Source organism: Esox lucius, chromosome 24 (assembly GCF_011004845.1).
Source record: "Esox lucius isolate fEsoLuc1 chromosome 24, fEsoLuc1.pri, whole genome shotgun sequence".
Lineage (NCBI taxonomy): Eukaryota > Metazoa > Chordata > Actinopteri > Esociformes > Esocidae > Esox > Esox lucius.
In genome coordinates, this window is record NC_047592.1 from 27,595,701 (window position 1) to 27,620,576 (window position 24,876).

The window sequence follows — 24,876 nt, forward strand, 5'->3', positions numbered from 1 at the left end:
TGTCTCGACATCCTGCAGGACCTCACCATGGAAACAGAGTTGGAGGCGGTGAGTGGAAGGAGAGTCAAGGCCATTGAGGTCTTTGCTCATGCCCTTCGGTTCTTCAAAGAACATGCCCTCAAGGTAGGACACCTGACCTATCAACCCTGACCTTTGACCCCTAATTACTTATTAACAACACCAGAATAATTTTGAAAGAGAGGGGGGAAGGGAGGAATAAAATAAAAGAATAGTAAAAAATTGAAACCAGATGTTTTCAGCTATTTACAGTAAAACATCAAATCTAGTATTTGGAAAATTTGCCCACCAAAGTTTTTTGGCAAAGACTGAAACTAGACTGAGACTTACCATTTAAGCGAAGGGATGAAGAGGAATACAAAAAGAGAGATAAGAGATGGAAAGAGGGAGCAGAATGGGGAGAAAAGGAGGACGGAAGAGGAAAATAAAGGTAGAATTTGGCAGAATTCCAGAAGAGAAAAAGTGAGCTTGGAACGCCATGACGAGGTCAGAGGAAAAACAATTCCAACCTTGAAATACTCCCGGAGTGGCATACCAGGCCTCCAGCAGATAAAGGATTCTTATGGATTCCCTAACCCTGACGGCTCAAGATAATTCTGTATCGCCAACCCACAAAGAGACTATTGTTACTGAGTTGACCAACCAGTGAAAATGACACACAAATTATTTTGTTAATCTAGTATGTATTTTGTATTTTGTTAATCTAGTATGTTAATCTCACAATCCTCCATCTGAAATCTCTTTCCATCTTCAAAAGTCACACCTTGAAAAACCAATCATTGATTTTGAAGACTGAGAGCTGACTGTCCTACTGAATGACCTCTCCCCAAATGACCTATGTCGAGATCACTGTCTGAGGTCCCTTTTGGAGAACAGTGTGTTTTTGAAAGAGTTTGGCACTTTCAATAGTGTGATCGTGTGATCAGAGTGCACACAATCTGACAGCATTTCTGATTTTTTATATGTATGTGTGCATGTGTGTATGCATGTAACCTGCCTGCACATGTGTATTTCTGACCATGTGTGAGTGCTTGTGTGTATGCACGTGTGTTATAGGAGGTGAAGGACCAGTCGTCGTCAGTATTGGAGCGCGATGAGGTTAGGTGGGTGATCACTGTGCCAGCTGTATGGAGACAACCAGCCAAACAGTTTATGAGGGAGGCCGCATACCTGGTGAGATATTACTAGCTGGGTGATATTATTTGTTTTATATTGCAATACTTTTTATATACATTTTTTTAAGGAGCTGAAACCCAAGCATTTCACAAAAAGTCTCCTATGATGTAACAATATCTGCTATGCTTGTGCTACCATTTCTTGTTTTGTTTTAGAATTTAAGTGTGGGCTGTGAAAATCCTGTCTTGGCCACAAATCAAATTCAAATCTTGATACAATCTGAAAACAATCTGAAAACTGGCATTGAGCCAACACATGAGCATTTACTGTGAAAGGTAATATTTATAAATGTTGCCTTCAAAAGCTGCAGCTCCAACAACCCGGCCGCTTGGAATTGAATCCAAGTCTTTTTTCCGGTTCCTTTGCTTAATTTCCTAAACAGATTGCAGGTGTATTCTGGATATAGTAAATTTTCTCCATTTCACATTTACAGTTTAGCCGTTTTAGCAGACACTCTCATTCAGAGCGACTAAGTTATCCCAAACAACAATATTAAGATAGCTAGGTGGGACCACATCATTAACCTGTAATAGGTAAATGGGATTCAGAAGCTTTCAGAATATGGGTACATAGATGTACCAGCTTCATGGGGAAGCTTGCTCCACTGTTCGGAGGCTTGGGCTTTTTGCCCCATGGTCCCAAAACCTTCTGTTCCATGCATGTGTCCTGCCCCGACTGAATGGGTGGTTCATTTCCTGATGCTGCCAATGATGTCATCACAAGTGAACAATGAACGAGACTGGTGTACAAATACAGGAAACCCCTCCTTTAGTCTGAGCCTGAGCCAGCCCCAATCTGCACTCTCCTTCTCTGTGTATTGTCTAACCTCGCTGCTCATAGCCAGCCTCAACCCTATTCTCAAGTATTTGACTCCTTCGTCTCCCATGCACTCTCCCCTCTTCTTGCTTCCCAGCCCCATTTGTCCTTATTTCCATCAACCAAAAAACACCTTGAGTCTCAGCCTTATCACTCTCCTTATAATTTTCCTCTTCCAATCCGCCTCTTGAGTTACTATAGCAAATACAGCTCATTTAGCGGAAATATTTTATTCAAAGTAATTAGGGTTCTCTAAAACTCTAAAATCTTATTTTAACATAAGTTGCTACAGAGTGCACAGACAGCCAACCATTGTTTATGTAATTTGAACTGTTTATGTTAAGCAGCTGGCTTTCTTTAACCCTATTAACCTTCCATCTCCCTTCCCCTCTCTCTTTCTCCCACTCATTCTCATTCTTTTCATCCCTTTTCTCCTATTCTCCCTTTTTTGTTCTCTCTCTTAATTCTTTCTTTCTCTTCCTCGATCACCCATACAAATTCTCCCTCTCTTCCTCCCTCTCTATCTCTTTTCTTCTAGGCTGAGCTGGTGTCTCATGACTCTCCAGAACAGCTGTTAATTGCTCTCGAACCTGAAGCAGCTTCCATCTATTGTCGCAAGCTCCGGCTACACCAGGTTATTGACCTGAGCCTACGCCCAATGAGCAATGGCTTCAGTCTGGAGAGCGACGGGTCCCGCCCATTTGACTCCAGCTTTAGACAAGGTAGTGGATTTGAAAGACAGCATTTCTTTGTAATGTTTATTTTTGTGTGTGATCCAGGTCTAACAATAGATGTGGGGATCAAAAATAATAAAATATACCTTTTAATTTCAGTCAGACCACTTAACAAAAAATATTATTTCCAGCTTAGGGCTTAGGTTTAGGTTATTGTGTTTGAGGTTAGTGTTAGATTAAGGTTAAGGCTTGGGTTTTCTGGTAGACTAGGAGTGTGTGTTTGTGTGCGTGTAGAAAGACAGGAGAGATGGCGATTGTGGGGGCATCATGATCTCAAAGGACCAGCCTGTTACAATTACAATCAGGGCTGGCTCTAGGCATAATCAACATAAGCGGTCGTTTAGGGGACACTGGCTGCTGGGGGGCCTCAAACTGCTAGGAAGCCCCGAACCGCGTGGAAGACCCTGAACGCTAGGGAGCCCCTGACAGCTAGGGTAGAGGGGGCCTGTTATAGAAATTTGTTGAGCTGTTGTATTAAGCAAAAACAAATTTTGCTTAGAGCCCCCAAAAGGTTAAATCCAGCGTTGATTATAAAAGTGTGTGCTTGTGCAATATTACCCATATTTTCTTTCAAATTTCTCAAGTAACTCTATCTCTGCTAACACAAAGCACATGGTCTATCTTTCCTCCTTTACTTGAGTTCTACAGAAATCTGACCTCATATCATCACCACTCCACAGACGCACACACATATGTAAACAGCTTAGTCATTCAAGGCAAAACCTCTAACCTGATCATATCTATCTCTCAAACACAAATACACTACCATTCAAATGGTGTTGTTTTTTTAGAAGAAAAGTACATTATTTGTCCATTAAAATAACATCAAATTGATCAGAATAACAGTGTAGACATTGTTAATGTGGGGAATGACTATTGTAGCTGGAAACAGCTGGTTATTAATGGAATATCTACATTTATAATTTTAAAAGGCCATATGATTATTAGAAAACCCTATTAGAAATATGTTAGCACAGCTGAAAACACTTGTGGTGATTAAAGAAACCATAAAACTCTTTTGACTAGTTAAGAATCTTTAGCATCAGGGTTTGTGGGTTCAATTACAGGCACAAAGAAACAACGTCAACAGTAAAGAGGCGACTCTGGGATGCTGGCCTTTTTTGCCAATCTTGCACTGCCCAGTGTTTGTGTTCTTTTGCCCATCTTAATCTTTTCTTTTTATTGGCTGGTCTGAGATATGGCTTTTTTTTTTCCGGAGCTGACTCTTCACTTTTGACATTGAGACTGGTGTTTTGCAGGTACTATTTAATAAAGCTGTCAGTTGAGGACCTGTGAGGCATCTGTTTCTCAAACTAGATACTAATGTTTTGTCCTCTTGTTTAGTTGTGCATCGGGGCCTCCCATTGCTCTTTCTGTTTTGGTTAGAGACAGTTTACACTGTTCTGTGAAGAGAGTAGTCCACAACGTAGTACAAAGTCTTCAGTGTCTTGTCAATTTCTCACATAGAATAGCCTTCATTTCTCAGAATAAGAATGGACTGACAAGTTTCAGAAGATAGTTCTTTGTTTCTGACCATTTTGAGCCTGTACTCAAACCCACAACTGCTGATGCTTCAGATACTCAACAAGTCTAAAGAAGGACAATGTAATTGCTTCTTTAACCAGCATAACAGTTCTCAGCTGTGCTAACATAGTTGCAAAAGAGTTTTCTAATAAACTCATAGCCTTTAAAAATGCTGAACCTGGATAAGCAAATGTGCCATTGGAACACAGGTCAGATGTTTGCTGATAATGGGTATTATATATTCCATAAACAATCTTCTCTTTCCAGCTATAATAGTAATTTACAACATTAACAATGTCTATACTGTATTTCTGATCAGTTCAATGTTATTGTAATTAACAGAAAATTTGCAATTCTTTTGAAACCATGGACACAGATTAAGTGACCCCAAAACCTTTGAATGGTAGTATGTTGATTTGTGTTAACGTTGAAATGCTCTCTTTGTTTTGGCAATTCTTGCTTAATTTCCATTTATCTGTAAGTATTCTTAATACTTTCTTCTTCTTTCTTGTTTTTTTTCTCCATCATGTTCTTCTTTTTTCTTTTTCTTGAGACACACACACACACGCACACACAGAAACACAAGACACATATCTAAAAATATATTTTCTTTGTATTTTTTTCTCACCATCTTAAACTTTCCCTTTCTGCCACATTTGCAAGAGAGCCATACGAGCTGTTACAGGAACCCAATGATTGTCTAAATTTTTTTCTCTTTCTTTGTCTTTTTAGCTGTTTCATATGTTTTATAATTTCTTCCAGACCCCTTATAAAAACATGCATGCACACACACACACACACTCGCACGTGCTCGCACGCGCACACACACACACACATTTTACTCTGTTCAGCATCATTACCGTGTGCAGGCAGGAGCCTCCCCCACCCACACACACACATAAACACAGCACATAACATAATAATAAAAATATGTTTAGTCAAATCAATTAGTATTAGGCTTTAACAAAATCCTGTATACTGCTCGCATCAATGCACACACTCCACAGTACACACACACACACTCACACACACTACAGTATGTAAATAGTATGCCTGTAGCCTGTAACACCTATTAAAATGCACATGCAACCGAAATCCCTGTATCCTATAGTCAAATTACAGCAGAAAAGGTTAACATAACCATTCAAATAATCTCAATTGACTCATTATATAAGCTGATTTCATGTTTTGACCAGTGGCAATAGGTCTCTATGGCATTGATTGTCTGAGCCCCAAAAACATCAATGTCAGCCTATTTTTCAGCTCAATACTGAAAAAAGTTTTGAGCTGATGAATCAGTGCAAAGGAAGAAACAATGCAAGGAACTATATATTACATCAGGATAGAAATTTTTCATCACAGGATAAAGGTGATCACTCAGGATAACTTTGTAATAATTTGCTGTGACCATCTGACCATAACACTTTTCACCACATAGTCTGTAGACAGGTAGTTAGGGTTTCCACAACACTGAACACTCAAATGTACATTTGTCTTCAAAATAAAGGATTTATGCACAGTAACCATACTATAATATTAATCTCTGTGTAGTTCTCGACAAGACTGTTCTTGTGCAGACATAGTCTGATATAATCATTTGACATTGACATTCTCAGTCACCTGGAAATGAGTTGCTCTTACATATTGCAGTAACCACAAGGATCACGGTCATCGAATGTACGCTTTCGACCACAATTTCGACACACAGAGTATTTGCATAAAGTTATGTTTTTCATAACTTTGTTCACACATCCACATCATGGACGAAATACATGATACACGGCTATGCTTGTCCATTCTTATCTGAATGCACACAAGCTAGCGAGCAATTTCAGTAGTACTAGGAACAAACTTATTGAAAATCTACTGGAGCAGGCAAGGCTTTCTCACAAGGTGCCACTGTTTAGATCCTCAAGGTGTAGTGACATTTTCTTGCACGTGGAAGCAGCTGTGATACGGAAGTATCCTAAAAGCCTGCCCACTAAAACATATACTTTTAAGTGTTATTAAGTAGGTTAATAACGAGGTCAAAATATAAAAAATATTGGGGAGGTCATGCTGAGACTTAAGGTCTCATTCGTAGATAGGCCCTGCATCGACAAAAGTCGAAAACACAATTCATGAAACAAACACATTCTTCATGGAAATATTCCTCCATTATCCTTTTGAATTACCCAAGAGACACCAAAACATTCAGTTAAAAATTATCTTGGAATTTATTCCAAATGTGAGGTGCAGAATATCAAAAAGCCAATCTACCTAATAAAGTGGAGATTGAGGGGATCTTTAGAGTTAACCACCTGAGACCGTGTTTGATATTGTGTTTGTATTTCTGGATGTCAACAGAGAATTCATGTATGGTGGTAAATAGCAGGACAGTTTAAAAAACAAAAAGTGTGAAATGCATTAATCTGTGTCTTCAAAGAGGGTCAGCCTACTTTCTGATATAGAGAGAGCAATAATGTGTACTGAAACATGTAATGCACTAAGATACACTGTGTTGAGAGGTTTTAAAACAGTGTTCCTAAAAATAATATTGCCATAATTAATAACCAGCATGAAAGTCAATTGAATAATTTGATTTCTGCTAAATGTAAGGCATGTCCTATTTGTACCTTACATGTCCTATTTCTATAAGCTATACAATTGTGCTATAATTGTGAAGTGGAAGGATCTAGGAGCATCTCCAAAAGAGATCTCTGCAGGGCATCAAATGCATACGGTAGCCCACAAAGAGCCGGGTCAGCCATGGGAGCAATAGCATATAAAATAGGGTAATCTGCATAGAGACAGACATATATATAGACCAACAGATATATAGACCAATATCATTGATACAGTGGGGAGAACAATTAGTTGATACACTGCCGATTTTTCAGGTTTTCACATTGTATGATTTTTTTATAATTTATTTGCATTTTATTGCAAGTATTTGATCACTAACCAACCTGTAAGAATTCCGGCTCTCACAGACCTGTTAGTTTAACTTTAAGAAGCCCTCCTGTTCTCCACTCATTACCTGCATTTACTGCACCTGTTTGAACGTGTTACCTGTATAAAAGACACCTGTCCACACACTTAATCAAACAGACTCCAACCTCTCCACAATGGCCAAGACCAAAGAGCTGTGTAAGGACATCAGGGATAAAATTGGAGACCTGCACAAGGCTGGGATGGGCTACAGGACATTAAGGAAACACCTTGGTGAGAAGGCAAAAACTGTTGGCGCAATTATTAGAAAATGGAAGAAGTTCAAGATGACGGTCAATCTCCCTCGGTCGGGGGGCTCCATGCAAGATCTCACCTCGTGGGGCATCAATGATCATGAGAAAGGTGAGGGATCAGCCCAGAACTACACGGCAGGACCTGGTCAATGACCTGAAGAGAGCTAGGACCACAGCCTCAAAGAAAACCATTAGTAACACACTACGCCATCATGTATTAAAATCCTGCAGTGCACGCAAGGTCCCCCTGCTCAAACCAGTGCATGTCCAGGCCCGTCTGAAGTTTGCCGGTGACCATCTGAATGATCCAGAGGAGGAATGGGTACAACCCCAAGAAAACCATCCCAACCATGAAGCATGGAGGTGGAAACATCATTCTTTGGGGACGCTTTTCTGCAAAGGGGACAGGCTGTCTGCACCGTATTGAGGGGAGGATGGATGGGGCCATGTATCGCGAGATCTTGGCCGACAACCTCCTTCCCTCAGAAAGAGCATTGAAGATGCCGAAACACACAGCCAGGGCAACTAAGGAGTGGCTCTGTAAGAAGCATCTCAAGGTCCTGGAGTTGCCTAGCCAGTCTCCAGACCTGAACCCAAAAGAAAATATTTGGAGGAAACTGAAAGTCCGTATTGCCCAGCGTCAGCCCCGAAACCTGAAGGATCTGGAGAAGGTCTGTATGGAGGAGTGGGCCAAAATCCCTGCTGCAGTGTGTGCAAACCTGGTCAAGAACTACAGGAAACATATGATTTGTAATTGCAAACAAAGGTTTCTGTACCAAATATTAAGTTCTGCTTTACTGATGTATCAAATACTTATGTCATGCAATAAAATGCAAATTAATTACTTAAAAATCACACAATGTGATTTTCTGGATTTTTGTTTTTGTCACGTCCTGGCTGTGCCCCTAGCCATCTCTGCGCTGGGCTCAGGGCATAGCCAGGACAGGACAGGAGGTGGCATCTAGCCACCTCTAATCCTTTTTGGTTTCCCCAATTGTCACCTTGCTGGCGGGGAAGGAGCTTGTGCGTGAGGTTGAGAGGTTCCAACTAGATCGGGATCACCTCTATGCACGGCTTTGGCTTTGGAACCACACTCCTTGAGAGAGGATGGACTCTTCACCACTCTGGAGTTGCCCATGGTGAGAGGCGGCGGGCTGTTGTGGGTTTGCTTATAGCCCACCAGCTCTGCCGCCATGTGTTGGAGTTTACCCTGGTGAACGAGAGGGTCATTTCCTTGCGCCTATGGGTCGGGGATAGGTCTCTCACTGTTGTTTGTGCCTACGGGCCGAATGGCAGTGCAGAGTACCCAACCTTCTTGGAGTCTCTGGGAGGGGTGCTGGAAAGTGCTCCGACTGGGAACTCCATCGTTCTACTGGGGGACTTCAACGCCCACGTGGGCAACGACAGTGACACCAGGAGGGCCGTGATTGGGAGGAACGGCCCCCCTGATCTGAACCCGAGCGGTGTTCAGTTATTGGACTTCTGTGCTAGTCACTGTTTGTCCATAACGAACACCATGTTCAAGCATAAGGATGTCCATCAGTGCACGTGGCACCAGGACACCCTAGGCCGTAGGTCGATGATCGACTTTGTTGTCGTTTCATCTGACCTGCGGCTGTATGTCTTGGACACTCTGGTAAAGAGAGAGGCGGAGCTGTCAACTCATCACCACCTGGTTGTGAGTTGGATCCAATGGCGGGGGAGGAAGCTGGACAGACTCGGCAGACCCAAGCGCATTGTAAGGGTCTGCTGGGAACGTGTGGCCGAGTCTCCTGTCAGAGAGATCTTTAACTCCCACCTCCGGCAGAGCTTCGACTGGATCCCGAGGGAGGCTGGAGATATTGAGTCCGAGTGGACCATGTTCTCCACCGCCATTGTCGAAGCGGCCGCTCTGAGCAGTGGCCTTAAGGTCTCCGGTGCCTGTCGAGGCAGCAATACCCGAACCCGGTGGTGGACACCGGAAGTAAGGGATGCCGTCAAGCTGAAGGAGTCCTATCAGGCCTGGTTGGCTTGTGGGACCCCTGAGGCAGCTGACGGGTACCGGCAGGCCAAGCGGACTGCAGCCCAGGTGGTTGGGGAGGCAAAAACTCGGGCCTGGGAGGAGTTCGGTGAGGCCATGGAGAAGGACTATCGGCTGGCCTCAAAGAGATTCTGGCAAACTGTCCGGCGCCTCAGGAGAGGGAAACAGTGCCCTACCAATGCTGTTTACAGTGGAGGTGGGCAGCTGTTGACCTCAACTGGGGATGTCGTCGGGCGGTGGAAGGAGTACATCAAGGATCTCCTCAATCCCGCCGTCACGTCTTCCATTGAGGAAGCAGAGGCTGAGGGCTCAGAGGTGGACTCGTCCATCACCCAGGCTGAAATCACTGAGGTGGTCAAGAAACTCCTCGGTGGCAAGGCACCGGGGGTGGATGAGATCCACCCTGAGTACCTCAAGTCTCTGGATGTTGTGGGGCTGTCTTGGTGCTCTGCAGCATCGCGGTCGGGGACAGTGCCTCTGGGATGGCAGACCGGGTGGTGGTCCCTCTTTTTAAGAAGAGGGACCGGAGGGTGTGTTCCAACTACAGGGGGAGGACACTTCTCAGCCTCCCCAGGAAAGTCTATGCCAGGGTACTGGAGAGGAGAATACAGCCGATAGTAGAACCTCGGATTCAGGAGGAACAGTGTGGTTTTCGTCCAGGCCGTGGAACACTGGACCAGCTCTATACACTCTACAGGGTGATGGAGGGTTCATGGGAGTTTGCCGAAACAATCCACATGTGTTTTGTGGATTTGGAGAAGGCACTCAACTGTGTCCCTCGCGGCATCCTGTGGAGGGTGCTTCGGGAGTATGGGGTCCTGGGTCCTTTGCTAAGGGCTGTCAGGTCCCTGTACAACCGAAGCAGGAGCTTGGTTTGCATTGCCGGCAGTAAGTCAGACATGTTCCCAGTGCATGTTGGACTCCGGCAGGGCTGCCCTTTGTCGCCGGTTCTGTTCGTAATTTTTATGGACAGAATTTCTAGGCGCAGCCAGGGGCCGGAGGGTGTCAGGTTTGGGGACCACACGATTTCGTCTTTGCTCTTTGCGGATGATGTTGTCATGTTGGCCTCTTCAAACCAGGACTTTCAGCATGCACTGGGACAGTTTGCAGCCGAGTGTGAAGCGGTTGGGATGAAAATCAGTACCTCCAAATCCGAGGCCATGGTCCTCAGTCAGAAAAGGGTGGCTTGGCCACTTCAGGTTGGTGGAGAGTTATTGCATCAAATGGAGGAGTTTAAGTATCTAGGGGTCTTGTTCACGAGTGAGGGAAGGATGGAACGGGAGAATAACAGACGGATTGGTGCAGCTTCTGCAGTAATGCAGTCCATGTATCGGTCTGTCGTGGTGAAGAAAGAGCTGAGCCGCAAGGCGAAGCTCCCGATTTACCGGTCAATCTACGTTCCTACTCTCACCTATGGTCATGAGCTTTGGGTCATGACCGAAAGGACAAGATCCCGGATACAGGCGGCCGAAATTAGCTTTCTCCGCAGGGTGGCTGGGCGATCCCTTAGAGATAGGGTGAGAAGCTCGGTCACCCGGGAGGAGCTCAGAGTAGAGCCGCTGCTCCTCCACATCGAGAGGGGTCAACTGAGGTGGCTTGGGCCAAACTAGACACTTTGCTTTTTTTATCAGCACAACCGTTTTCAGCATTCTAACATAATAGCAAAAGGGTTTTCTAATTACTAATAACGCTTTTAAAACGATCAACTTGGAATAGCAAACACAACGTGCCATTGGAGCACAGGAGTGATGGTTGCTGATAAATGGCTTCTATAAGCATATGTAGATATTCTATTACAAATCAACCATTTCCAACTACAATAGTAATTTACAACAATAACAATGTCTACACTTGCAAGTATATATTCTATTGTATTGTTGCATTACACTTTTCATTCTGTGTTACAAATCAGTTGGTAGGCAATTTAAAAGTCATGGATTTGTTGTGTGATAGTTTTGTGTTTTGTGTATGTAAGTGATTGGGTATCTGAAAGATTTATATTTGTTTTGTGTTTTTCAGCACGTGAACAGCTGAGGAAAGCTAGACATAGCAGAACTTTCTTGGTGGAGAGCGGAACTGGAGAATTCTGGTCAGAGATGCAGACAGGTGAGTCACACACGGGCATACACACAAACACATACACACACAAACATATACCGATCAGCCATAATATTATGACCACTGACAGGTGAAGTGAATAACACTGATAATCTTATCATGGTACCTGTCAGTGGGTGGGATATATTATGCAGCAAGTGAACATTCGGTCCTCAAAGTTGAAGTGTTAGAAGCAGGAAAAATGGGCAAGCATAAGGTTCTGAGTGACTTTGACAAGGGCCAAATTGTGATGGCTAGATGGGTCAGAGCATCTCTAAAACTGCAGCCCTTGTGGAGAGTTCTGCAGTGGTCAGTATCTATCAAAAGTGGTCCAAGGAAGGAAAAACTGTGAACTGGCAACCATGGGCGGCCAAGGCTCAGTGATGCTTGTGGGGAGCGAAGGCTGGACAGTGTGGTCCAATCCAACAGATGACCTACAGTAGCTCAAATTGCTGAAAAAGGTAATGCTGTTACTGATAGAAAGGTGTCAGAACACACAGTACGTTGTGTATGGGGCTGCATAGTGGCAGACCAGTCGGTGCCCATGCTGACCCCTGTCCACTGCTGAAAGCGCCTAAAATGGGCGTGTGGGCTTCAGAACTGGACCACGGAGCAATGGAAGAAGGTGGCCTGGTCTGATGAATTACATTCCCTTTTACATCACGTGGATGGCTGGTTCCGTGTGCTTCGCTTACATGGAAAACACATGGCACCAGGATGACGTATGAGAAGGAGACAAGCCAGGGGAGGCAATATGATGCTTTGGCTAATGTTCTGCTGGGAAACCTTGAGTCCTGCCATTCATGTGGATGTTACTTTGACACGTACCACCTACCTGAGCATTGTTGCAGACCATGTGCACTCTTTAATGGGAAAGGTATTCCCTGATGGCATTGGCTTCTTTCAGTAGGATAAAGCACCCTGCCACAAAGCAAAAATGTTTCAGGAGTGGTTTGAGGAACACAACAACGAGTTCAAGGTGTTGACTTGGCCTTCAAATTCCCCAGATTTCAATCCAATCGAACATCTGTGGGTTGTGCTGGACAAACATCTTGGTGCCAGATACCACAGCATGCCTTCAGAGGTCTAGTGGAGTCCATGCCTCGGTGGGTCAGGGTGGAAAAAGGGGGACCTACACAATATTAGACAGGTGGTCATAAAGTTATGGCTGATCGGTGTATTTAAGGCAAGAAAAACATGTTATGGGGTACAGAGTCAAACTAATACTCTCTTCAACCCCTAACGGCCCTAAAAACTCCATGAGCAGTTCCTCACTTCATATGAACACCCCCGCCATGCCCACCTATCGTGCAACTGGGCCATGACAGGGTTCTGGAGGGCCACGTGCCCTTTCAGACCCCTCCTACGTCCTTTCCTGAAAAACATACACAAATTCACCCAAAATGCCCTGCACGGGCTTGGTCCTTGAGGCTATTTGCTATTTTAATATTAAATTAATTAAACATATCTTTATTTCTCTCTCTTTGTTCCTAACTCTTCTCAGTTTCTATAAAACTACTCATCTGATTTCATCAAATTCTCCCCTTCATCTCCGACCCACTTCACTTCTCTCTTTTCACCAGTGTAGTTTCCCCCCACATCCTTTGAGTAGTATCACCATACCTCTTAGTCCCTTCACTTTTTACATTTCCCACACTCAATATTTATTCCATCATCTTTCACCCGCCCCTCTCTCTTTCCGATGTGGTAAAGTCTCTCTACTCCTCCCCCTTTCTTCTCTGCAGATCTCATGCAAACATGTATCCAACAATGTACTGACACCCGCACACACACACACACACACATACACACACACAGACTCTCGTTTTAACAAACTCACATGTGGTTTTCTGAACCCTGTTAAACACCACACACGTCACACCACCATACACATCATACAAAAAAGCCCCTGATATTTTATCTGTTTTTCAGCAGAAATCCCCGCCTCTATCTTTCAACACTTTTCTGTCTTATTGAGCATCTTTTTGGGTCACTTTGACATTTCCTTGTTTTCCATGAGAATATACATGAAATTCGTTTGAAGCAACTCAAATGAGGTAATCTGAAAAGATTTAACCCCATGCTTCCTGAAGCACCTCCCACAAGTTGGATTGAGTTGATGGACACTCAACCCACAACAGCTCAATAGGGTTGAGATCCGGTGACTGTGCTTGCCACTCCATTATAGACAGAGTGTTCTTGCATAATTTGGAACTGTGCTTTAGGTCATGGTCCTATTGTAGGAGGAAATAGGCTCCAATCAAGCACCATCCACAAGGTGTTCTTCTTTGTGATCCAAACATCTCAAACTTAGATTTGTCTGACCCTAAAAAAAAATTCCAATCTTCCTCTGTCCAGTGCCTGTGTTTTTTGGCCTATCTTAATCTTTTCTTTTATTGGCCAGTCAGAAATAGGACTTTTTCTTAGCAACTCTGTCTAGAGTGCCAGCTTCCCGGGAATTGCCTATTTACTGTTGACTTTGAGACTGGAGTTTTGTGGGTTCTATTTAATGAAACTGCCAGCTGATCAGACCTGTGAGGTTTCTGTTCCTCAAACGAGACACTCATGTATTTGTCCTCTTCAGTTGTGCACCAGGGTCTCCCGCTTCTCTTTCTGTTCTAGTTAGAGCCAGTTCACGCTCTTCTGTGAAGGGAGTAGTACACAGCATTATACAAAGTTTTCAGTTTCTTGGCAAGTTCTCATATGGAATAGCATTAATTTCTCAGAACAAGAATGGACTGACGAGTTTCAGAAGAATGGTATTTGTTTCTTTTTAGCCTGTAACACAACCTGGCACACTGTAATTTGGAGTGAATAGACCAAAACACAAGCGTTATGTCACTACCATAAGCTTTATGTTTGGAGAAGGGTCAACAAAGCCCATAGGTAACAGAATACCATCTCCACTGTGAAGCATGGTGGTGGCTCACTGATGTTTTGGGGGTGTGTGAGCTTTAAAGGTACGGAGAGTCTTGTGAAAATGTATGGTAAGATGAATGCAGCAAGTTTAAAAAAATACTGGCAGACAATTTGCATTCTTCTGCACATGGGACACTCTTGGACTTTCCAGCATGACAATGACCCTAAGCACAAGGCCAGGTTGACCCTCCAGTGTTTACAGCAGGAAAAGGTGAAGGTTCTGGAGTAGCCATCACATTAACATTAATATCATCGAGCCACTCTGGGGAGATCTCAAACGTGCAGTTCATGCTAGACGACCAAAGACTTTGCATGACCTGGAGGCATTTGCCAAGACGAATGGGAAGCTATACCACCTGCAAGAATTCGGGGCCTCATAGACTGAACTATTACAAAAGACTGCACACTGTTATTGATGCTAAAGGGGGCAATACACAATATTAAGAACTAACGGTTTGCAGACTTTTGATCAGGGGTCAGTAAAAATGTTTTGTTTGTTGCCATGTTTTGTTTTATGATTGTACCATCCTGTTATGACCTACAGTTAAATGTGAATCCCATAAGAAATGAAAGACATGTATTTTGCCTGCTCACTCATGTTTTCTTTACAAATGGTACATATATTACCAATTGTCCAAGGGTATGCAAGTTTTGAGCCCAACTATATATATACAGTTAGATCCGGAACTATTTGGACCCTGACACAATTGTCATAATTTTGGCTCTGTATGTTACCACAGTGGATTTGAAATGAAACAACTCAGATGCAATTGAAGTGCAGCCTTTCAGCATTAATTCAAGGGGTTGAACAAAAATATTGTATGAAACATTTAGGAATTGCAACCATTTTTGTACACAGTCCCCTTATTTCAGGGGCTCAAATGTAATTGGATAGATTAAATAAAATGTTCATTTTTTATTCTTTGCCAAGAATCCAGTGCAAGCAATAACTGCTTGAAGTCTGGAGCGCATGGACATCACCAAACGTTGGGTTTCCTACTTTGTGATTTGCCAGGCCTTTACAGAAGGTGTCTTTATTTGTTGTTTGTTCGTGGGACTTTCTGCCTTAAGTTTTGTCTTCCGCAAGTGAAATGTGTGCTCGATCGGGTTAAGATCAGGTGATTGACTCGGCCATTTCAGAAAAGTCTGCTTCTTTGCCATAAAAAACGTGCTTTCGCAGTATGTTTTGGGTCCTTGTCCATCTGTCAAGTGAAGCGCCGTCCAATCAGCTTTGCTGAATTTGGCTGAATCCGAGCAGACAATATATCCCTATACACTTCAGAATTCATCCAGCTGCTTCTGTCTCCTGTCACATCATCAATAAACACTAGTGACCCAGTGCCATTGGAAGCCATGCATACCCATGCTATCACACTGCCTCCACCGTGTTTTACAGAAGATTTGGTATGCTTCATAAAACGAGTCTTCTCTTTATGGTAGACTTGGATAATGATATGTCTATCTCCTGGAGTGTGTTCTTCACTTGGCTGGATGTTGTGAAAGGGTTTTTCTTTACCATGGAAAGGATCCTACGATCATCCACCACTGTTGTCTTCCGTGGACGTCCAGGCCTTTTTGTGTTGCAGAGCTTACCAGTGCATTCTTTCTGTCTCTGAATGTACCAAACTGTTGATTTGGCCACTCGTAATGTTCCTCATATCTCTCTGATGGATTATTTTTGTTGCAGTCTAAGGAAGGCCTGTTTAACTTGCATTAAGAGCTCATTTGTGTTGTGGGTTCACAGCAACAGCTTCCAAATTTGAATGCCACACATGGAATCAACTTCAGACCTTTTACCTGCTTAATTGATAAAGAAATAACAAAGGAATAGCCCACACCTGTCCATGAAACAGCGTTTGTGTCAATTGTCCAATTAATTTTGGTCCCTTGAAAAAGAGGGTGCTACATATTAAAGATCTGTAATTCCTAAACTCTTCTCTCAAATTAAAGCTGAGAGACTGCACTTTAAGCCCATGTTCATTATTTATTATTTATTGACCTTGAATATATTTTGGTAAACAGCCAATATAACAAAACTTGTGTCAGTGTCCAATTATTTCTGGAACAAACTGTGTGTGTGTATATATATATATATATATATATATATATATATATATATATATATATATATATATATACACACACTGAACAAAATTATAAACACAAACACTTTTGTTTTTGCCCCCATTTATCATGAGCTGGACTCAAAGATCTAAGACTTTCTGTATGTAAACAAAAGGCCTATTTCTCTCAAATATTGTTCACAAATCTGTCTAAATCTGTGTTAGTGAACACTTCTCCTTTGCCGAGATAATCAATCCACCTCACAGGTGTGGCACATCAAGATGCTGGTTAGACAGCATGATTATTGCACAAGTGTGACTTAGGCTGGCCACAATAAAAGGCCACTATAAAATTTGAGTTCATGATAAATGGGGGCAAAAACAAAAGTGTTGCATTCATAATTTTGTTCAGAATATATATATACAGCTCCAGAAGAAATTAAGAGACCACTGCATCTTTCTCTTTCCTTTCCAAAAAAGTCAAAAAGGATGTTTTTGAGTGAGGAACAGAAGGGTTAAAATTAAGAGACCACTGCAAATTGAATGCTTCTGTTCCTCACTCAAAACATTCCTTTTCAACCTTTTTGGAAAGGAAAGAAAAAGGTGTAGTGGTCCTTAATTTCTTTCCGGAGCTGTATATACACCGATCAGCCATAACATTATGACCACTGACAGGTGAAGTAAATAACACTGAGAATCTTGTTATCATGGCACCTAAAGTTGATGTGTTAGAAGCAGGAAAAAGGGGCAAGCGTAAGGATCTGAGCCTGACAAGGGCCAAATTGTGATGGCTAGACAACTGAATCAGAGCGTCTCCAAAACTGCACCCCTTGTGGGGTGTTCCCGGTCTGCAGTGGTCAGTACCTATCAAAAGAGGACCAAGGAAGGAAAAGCGGTGAACTGGCAACAGAGTCATGGGTGCCCAAGGCTCAATGATGCACGTAGTGAGTGAAGGCTGGCCCGTTGTGGTCTGATCCAACAGATGACGTACTGTAGCTCAAGTTGCTGAAAAAGTTAATGCTGGTACTGATAGAAAGGTGTCAGAACACACAGTGCATTGCAGTTTGTTGCATATGATGTTGCGTAGCCGCTGACCAGGTGCCCATACTGACCCCTGTGACCACTTCTGAAAGCGTCTGGGAATGTGTCCATCAGAACTGGACCTCCAAGATATGGAAGAAGGTGGCCTGGCCTGATTAATCATGTTCCCTTTTACATCACGTGGATGGCTGGGTCCGTGTGCTTCGCTTACATGGAAAACACATGGCACCAGGATGAACTATGGGAAGGAGACAAGCTGGTAGAGGCAGTGTGATTCTTTGGGCGATGTTCTGCTGGGAAACCTTGGGTCCTGCCATTCATGGATGTTACTTTGATCCATGTACCATCTACCTAAGCATTGTTTCAGACCATGTGTAGCCTTTCATGGCAACAGTAATCCCTGAAGGCATTGGCCTCTTTCAGCAGGATAATGTTCCCTGCCACAAAGCAAAAATGGTTCAGGAATGGTTTGAAGAACATAACGAGTTCAAGGTGTTGATGGTGTTGATGGGGGACCTACACAATTTTTGACAGGTGGTCATAATGTTATGGCTGATCGGTGTATATGTATATTTATATATATTTTTTGTTTTACAACTAAACACTTCCTACCCAGGTACCTAGAACTTTTGCACAGCACTGTATAACAAAGAATTCTGAAATCTGTGACTGAACATTTGAAAGGTTCTTCCTGTGTGTCTTCTCCTCAGGGGACAGGTACATTGTAGCAGACTGTGGAGGAGGGACAGTCGATCTGACAGTTCATCAAATAGAACAGCCTCAGGGAACACTGAAGGAACTGTACAAAGCCTCAGGTAAATGGGATGTACTATATGTCAAAGTGAAAAGGCAACTTTTTTAATGTGCTAGCATGGCAAATTTATTTTTGAACCCCCAACAACAGACAGCTTTCGCATCTGCATCTGCCTCAGTTCATGGTCCACTGTAATTTCTCATTTATGTCAAAGACCTTGCCAAAGTCAGTAAGATTGCAAAACAACACTCAGTTGCACACAAATACAGTCTAAACACTATGTATAAGTGAAACACTTTTCAGAGGTTATTTAAGTAACTTTGGTTTATGGTGGCGTATAGCGTGTTGATCGATTTCGGATCAAACACTGAATTCTATGTTCTCATTTAGATTTGCCACAGGAGCATGCTAGAGTTGCAGATATTTCTCTTTACTATGCTTTTTTTCTTTGAATATAATCTACACAAACATATGGGTAGCAGTGCGCATTGTGACACACCTTCCTATTTTAGGAGGTCCATATGGTGCAGTTGGTGTAGACCTGGCCTTTGAAGCTATGCTGTGTCAGATCTTTGGAGAGGACTTCATCGACAGTTTCAAGGCCAAGCGTCCCGCGGCATGGGTGGACCTGACCATCGCGTTCGAAGCTCGCAAGCGCACAGCGACGCCAGGTCGATCCAATGGTCTAAATATCTCCCTTCCTTTCTCCTTCATCGACTACTACAAGAGGCACAGAGGACAGAGTGTGGAGACTGCTCTGCGCAAGAGCAAGTGAGAGAAAGAGTGTGTGTGTGTGTATGTGTGTGAATGTGTTTTTCTAACTTAAACATAAAACAGGGACAAAAACATCCCAAATCCAGGTTAGAAAAGTTGACTAATAGCATTTTTTTGTGTCCCCATTTAGAAAAAGGGAATTTTTGGCATATGGTTTTTGGTTTATTAATTGGTGTTAGGGTTATAATTAGGGTTAGGTACTACTGTTTATGTTACAAGTTAGACATTAGGGCTAGGTTAAGTTTAGGGATAAATGTTAGATTAGTGAGGATAGGGTTAGGTTGGGGGAAGGGTTAAGGTTAGGATTTGTAAAATCAGGATTTTTTTAAGTGCGATCAACTTTGATGTCCCCATTTAGATAGCTAAGTAAACGTGTGTGAGTGTGTTTGCATATCTGTAAACTCTTTACAGATAATTACTCATTTTATTGAGATAATTGTCTTTGAAGATAGATCAAAATCTACTGAAATTATTTCTCACTTGTTTTATTGACAAACAGGTTTCAACTAACAGGCAAATGGTTACTTACAGCCCTTTAAAAATGTATGTAATTTTAATTAAGTAGAATTAAAGTAAATTAAGTAGAATATTTAAGAAAAAAGGTATTCACAACGCTAGGGTTGTTTAGTGTTCTAAGCCACTCCCTCTGATGCACATGTATTGTTACAGCTTGGATTTGAATCTGTCTCTTTCAGCAGATATCAATCTTTCCCCACTGTCTCTATAAATAACCAGTAATATGAATAAAAATAAGAATAAATATACAGTATTTCCTCCATGATATAAAGCATAGGATGAAACCTAAAGCATAGGATGAAAGTGTTTCGGCCCTGTACAACTGGAATTGAACATAGTGAGGTGGTCGTCTTAGGGCTGCCTTTCCCCGTTGCATGTCTATTTTCTGGTTCTTCTCTTCTTCTGACTTGTCTCTTACTCCTCTTCTCTACATACTCCGTCTCCTTTCTTGCTCTCAGTTTTGCTTTTTATGTTTCTCTTTTTTGTCTCATCTCTTAATCTTTCCCCTCTATTTCTGCTTTGTTTCTCTCATTTCTTATCTTGGTCTCTAGCATGAACATAGTGAAGTGGTCGTCACAGGGAATGCTGCGTCTCACAGCAGAAGCCATGAACGAACTTTTCCAACCCACCATCAACAACATAATCAAACACATAGGTAAGTCACACACACACACACTAGGTATTAATTCTGGGGCACTTTGTGTCAAAGGTCAAGATGCTTCTTCAGTTCTCCAATGGGTTTAACCCACTCCCCTCGACTCCTCAACCATCTCCTTCATTCCTCCCTCTAGAGGAGTTGATGAAGAAACAGGAAGTGCAGGGCGTTCGCTTCCTCTTCCTGGTTGGGGGTTTCGCAGAGTCACCCATGCTGCAGCAGGCAGTCCAGAATGCTTTGGGGCAAACGTGTCGCATCATTATCCCTCAGGATGTGGGTCTGACCATACTGAAGGGAGCAGTGTTGTTTGGTTTGGACCCAACTGTGGTGAGTACAAAGCACACATAAACTCACACACAAACAGATACACAATACACACACATAAACATATACACACACACAAACCAGTATAAACACATACATACAGAAACCAAAGTGTCCACCCACAAACACAAACTAAAGTGTACACACACTTGAAGGATATTAAAGGGAGCTGTGTTGTTTTTTTTTTTTTTTACACACTTGGTTGAGATTATATACACAAGCCCCTGTACACACATTAAGGTAAACTGTAGAATGTGGCTGACAGGATTAGATAGAAGACTATCACTACTATTTCTACTACAACCTTCTAAACCTTCTTCAATCCCATCTACCTCTTCCGCCCGAAAAGTATGACATCACCAACCGTTCTAACTAATCCCCTCTCTGCCTCTTCTGTCCAGGTGCGGGTGCGTCGCTGCCCACTGACCTACGGTGTTGGAGTCTTGAACCGATTTGTGGAGGGACGACACCCCCGCGACAAACTACTGGTCAAGGAGGGCCGGGAATGGTGCACGGACATCCTTGATCGATTTGTCTCTGTCGACCAATCAGTGGCCTTGGGAGAGGTCGTAAGGCGGAGCTACACCCCAGCAAGGTCAGGTCACAACCCCATGAGGAGAATATACACACACGGTATATAAAAATAAATCATGCCTTCTCCTCATTTCCTCTCTAGGACTGGCCAGAGGAAGATCATCATCAACATCTACTGCAGCGCCACGGACGACGTTGTTTACATCAGTGACCCTGGAGTGAGGAAGTGCGGCGCCATCACTCTAGATCTACCAGAAGCTTTACCAGGAACAGTAGCTGGAGTGGAGAGGAGAGAGATTCGAGCCACGATGCAGTTTGGGGACACAGAGATCAAGGTGATGGCCGTGGACGTGGCTTCTGAACGGACGGTTCGAGCCACCATCGACTTCCTGTCAAATTGAGGTAATGAGGAGGAAGTGGGCCTGGACAGATTCAAAGGCTAAAGAAGAAGGAATACATACAAGTAAATTCCAGGGGCATTTTGTTTTAGAGTCAAGACATGATGGACCATTTTACAGGATGAAAAGACATTCAAACTTCTCAACTGGACTTTTCAATTTTTTACACACCCAAACAAAGTATATCAGATTGTTCCTGTTCATGTCCCGTCTGGGAATGTAATCTGTATAATATCACAATAATATAGAATGTTAACTGGTCAAAGACCAGCAAAACTGAGACTAAAGAGGAAAACTGGAATTGCTCTTTGCTTAAATTCAGTATATTGGGCTTGTTTGACATTTCATCGCTACTGCCGACTGACTGATATACAATTCCCTTAACAAAAAAAAAGACTCAAGATTAGTTTTATAACAGTCTGTTAGCTGTGTTGTTGGGACACCAGGGTTCAAACAAGGTATAAATCCAGGAAGTGCATTTCATCTGATGAGTAATGATGATAATGATGTCTAAACTTCGTTCACACAGTTTAACGAGTAGTGTGTTAACATTGGATGTACGTCATAAGACACTTATCTCGTCATTGATTGTCCCAAGTCCTCTGGGAGTTGCTGGAAGGATTCAGGGCATTACATTAAAATGGGACATCACCAAAACTGGACTGAAAAATGTAGGTGATATTATAAATAATTCACAATTTACCCACAATGCATCATGAAACAAATCTTGTCTCTAAACAAGGAGAATGAAATCACACTTTGCGAGTCAAGACTGGTCTATAATTTATCTTGTCTCATAGGGAACCACTGAAATCTATTCGTAGATCAGTCAGTCATAAAATGCACCTATAAAACAGACTCTTGCTGTCTCTTATGAGAGTGCCACTTAGTGGCCGCAGGATTGAATGACCAGGTCATCAAGGTTTTTCTCTGTACAAGGAAAAGAACCAAACTTAGGACTGTTTTTTGGGCCATGGCCTAACAAATATAGTTGAAACATTGAGTGTACACATTAGACATGAGTGTTTATACTGTATATAGTTTCCAGCAAGCAAGGGAAAAGAATATATGAAAAATGATTTGCCCAATTCTGATTATCTATATTTTAGCAACACAATGTAATCAGATTATCACATCAAGCAAAACCTAGTTAAAATAGAACCAGAGTGAAAAACACCAACATTTTATTTAAATATAATTTATTAATGATAGTTATGGAACACCTAATACTCCAGCAAGAAACTGGTTACATCCCCTTTATAAGCAACAGCTTCTAGATAACTCTTCCTGTAACTATTCTTGTTTAAAGGTTTTCAACCATAAACTAATAGACTGATACCTGTCAAGATGAACTAGTTGCACTTCAGATTCAGCTCAAAGACCTGATATTCTCCAGTAGAATTCTGATAGGTAGAGAATGCATGGTTCCTTCAGAGCCATCAAGGCATGCAGGTCCTAACAAAGCAAAACAGACCCAAACCATGACACTGCCACCACCATACTTTACTGTGGGTATGAAGGTGTTTTTGTTTGCAATGAATTGTCAATATGCTAACGGTCTTTCTGATGGTTGTCTGATGGGAGTCATGAACATTGATCTTAGCAATAGAGACCTACATAACCCTAGAGGTTGTTTTAGGGTTCTTTGTACTCTTGGCCAACAAAAAAAATCATCTAAAAAAATGTGAATCTCGTGAATTATTTTTCTTTTCTCCATAATTCAAATCAAGAACTGACACCTTCATATATTCTAGATTCATTACACAAAGTGAAACATTTCAAGCCCTTTTTGGTTCACGGCTTACAGCTCATCCAGTATCTCAAAATATTAGAATTAAAAAATGTATAACATTGTGTTATACATAACCATACCTGCATTGTCTCTGGACTTGATAAAACACAGTGGGCCAACACCAGCAGAGGACATGGCACTCCAAATCATCAGACTGTGGAAACTTCACACTGGACTTCAAGCAACTTGGATTCTGTGCTTTTCCACTTATTCTCCAGACTCTGGGACCTTGATTTCCAAATGAAATGCAACATTTACTTTCATCTGAAGAGTGGCATAACACTAGGAATGAGACAGTTGTAGCCCATTTCCTGGACACGTCTGCGTAGTTGCTCTTGATGCACTCACTCCAGCCTCAGTTCACTCCTTGTGAAACTCCCCCAAGTTCTTGAATCGTCTTTGCTTGACAATCCTCTCAAGGCTGCGGTCATCCCTGTTGCTTATGCACCTTTTCCTACCAGTCAACTTTCCATGAAAATGATTTGATACAGCACTGCGAACAGCCAGTCCTTTCAGCAATGACCTTCTGTGGCTTACCCTCCTCATGGAGTGTCAATGAGTGTCTTCTGGACAACTGTCAAGTCAGCAGTCTTCCCCATGATTGTGGTTGTGTGTACTGGAGGCTATGAGAGTTAAATAAGCTGATCAGAGCTCTTCTCAGGGCGACATTTCTGTATTGTAAATGTTTTATGGTAATATTCTGAGATACTGGATTTTTGGTTTCCATGAGCTGTAATCAAGACAAAAAAGGCTTGAAATGTTTCACTTTGTGTAATGAATCTAGAATATGGTATCACTTTCTGATATAAATTACCAAAAATAATGAACTTTTCCACAATATTCGCACCTGTATATACAAAATATATTTTAAAAGGATTGCTAGTGGCCCAAACATAACTGGTGAATAACTGAAAGAGGACTGGTTTGGTGGACTCTAAGAACTGTTGAAATACCTTTGCACAGTCTTTCCAGACTGATAGGTAAACGACTTGATTTTCCTTCAGGAATTGATATTTATTATGGCCTGATTTGTCTCTAGAACCTATGTGCTAATATTGTTCTGATGGTAAGTTTCTTAGGCAGGGTGGGCCCAACACAAGCAAAAGCCACTCAAATGAACTGCTTGTTCAGCAGACACCAGTATATGGTATGATTAACTTGCACACAAAACATACCTTTTTCCCCCTGTTTTAATCTCCCAACATATTACTTTAACTCAGAGAAAGAACTGACCAAATTCAATTTGAACCCCCCCCCCCCCCCCCCAAAATAAATCTTAAAAATCAGACAGGGCAAATATTGTTCCAACAGCACCTGGGTTCTCGTATCAAACTACTCTGGATCAAACTTTAGTTGTATCCCTGTAGCTGTAATGAATGCATTTTATCCCTGTAATATGAGATCACTATACCTGTGTATGAACTATAAAAAATATACATTTTAAAAAACAACACTTGTCTACAGCTTGTGTATTGAAAATAAAGCTTTCCATGTTAG

At 42.3% G+C, this 24,876-nt stretch overlaps 1 protein-coding gene across 3 annotated transcripts in view; it reads left to right on the forward strand.

The window, feature by feature from the left end:
* The window catches only part of hspa12b (heat shock protein 12B), a 91,330-nt gene extending 68,377 nt beyond the window's left edge, over positions 1-22,953 (forward strand). For all 3 annotated transcript variants that reach the window (XM_013140318.4, XM_010865427.4, XM_010865426.4), the window contains 10 exons: positions 19-123; positions 1,075-1,191; positions 2,549-2,732; positions 11,532-11,618; positions 18,343-18,447; positions 18,899-19,157; positions 20,228-20,331; positions 20,468-20,658; positions 21,057-21,250; positions 21,332-22,953. In XM_013140318.4, coding sequence (XP_012995772.1) covers positions 19-123; positions 1,075-1,191; positions 2,549-2,732; positions 11,532-11,618; positions 18,343-18,447; positions 18,899-19,157; positions 20,228-20,331; positions 20,468-20,658; positions 21,057-21,250; positions 21,332-21,590 — 1,605 coding nt within the window. In that variant the 3' untranslated portion in view covers positions 21,591-22,953. The remainder of the gene's footprint in view (positions 1-18; positions 124-1,074; positions 1,192-2,548; positions 2,733-11,531; positions 11,619-18,342; positions 18,448-18,898; positions 19,158-20,227; positions 20,332-20,467; positions 20,659-21,056; positions 21,251-21,331) is intronic.
* Positions 22,954-24,876: the final 1,923 nt, after the last annotated feature.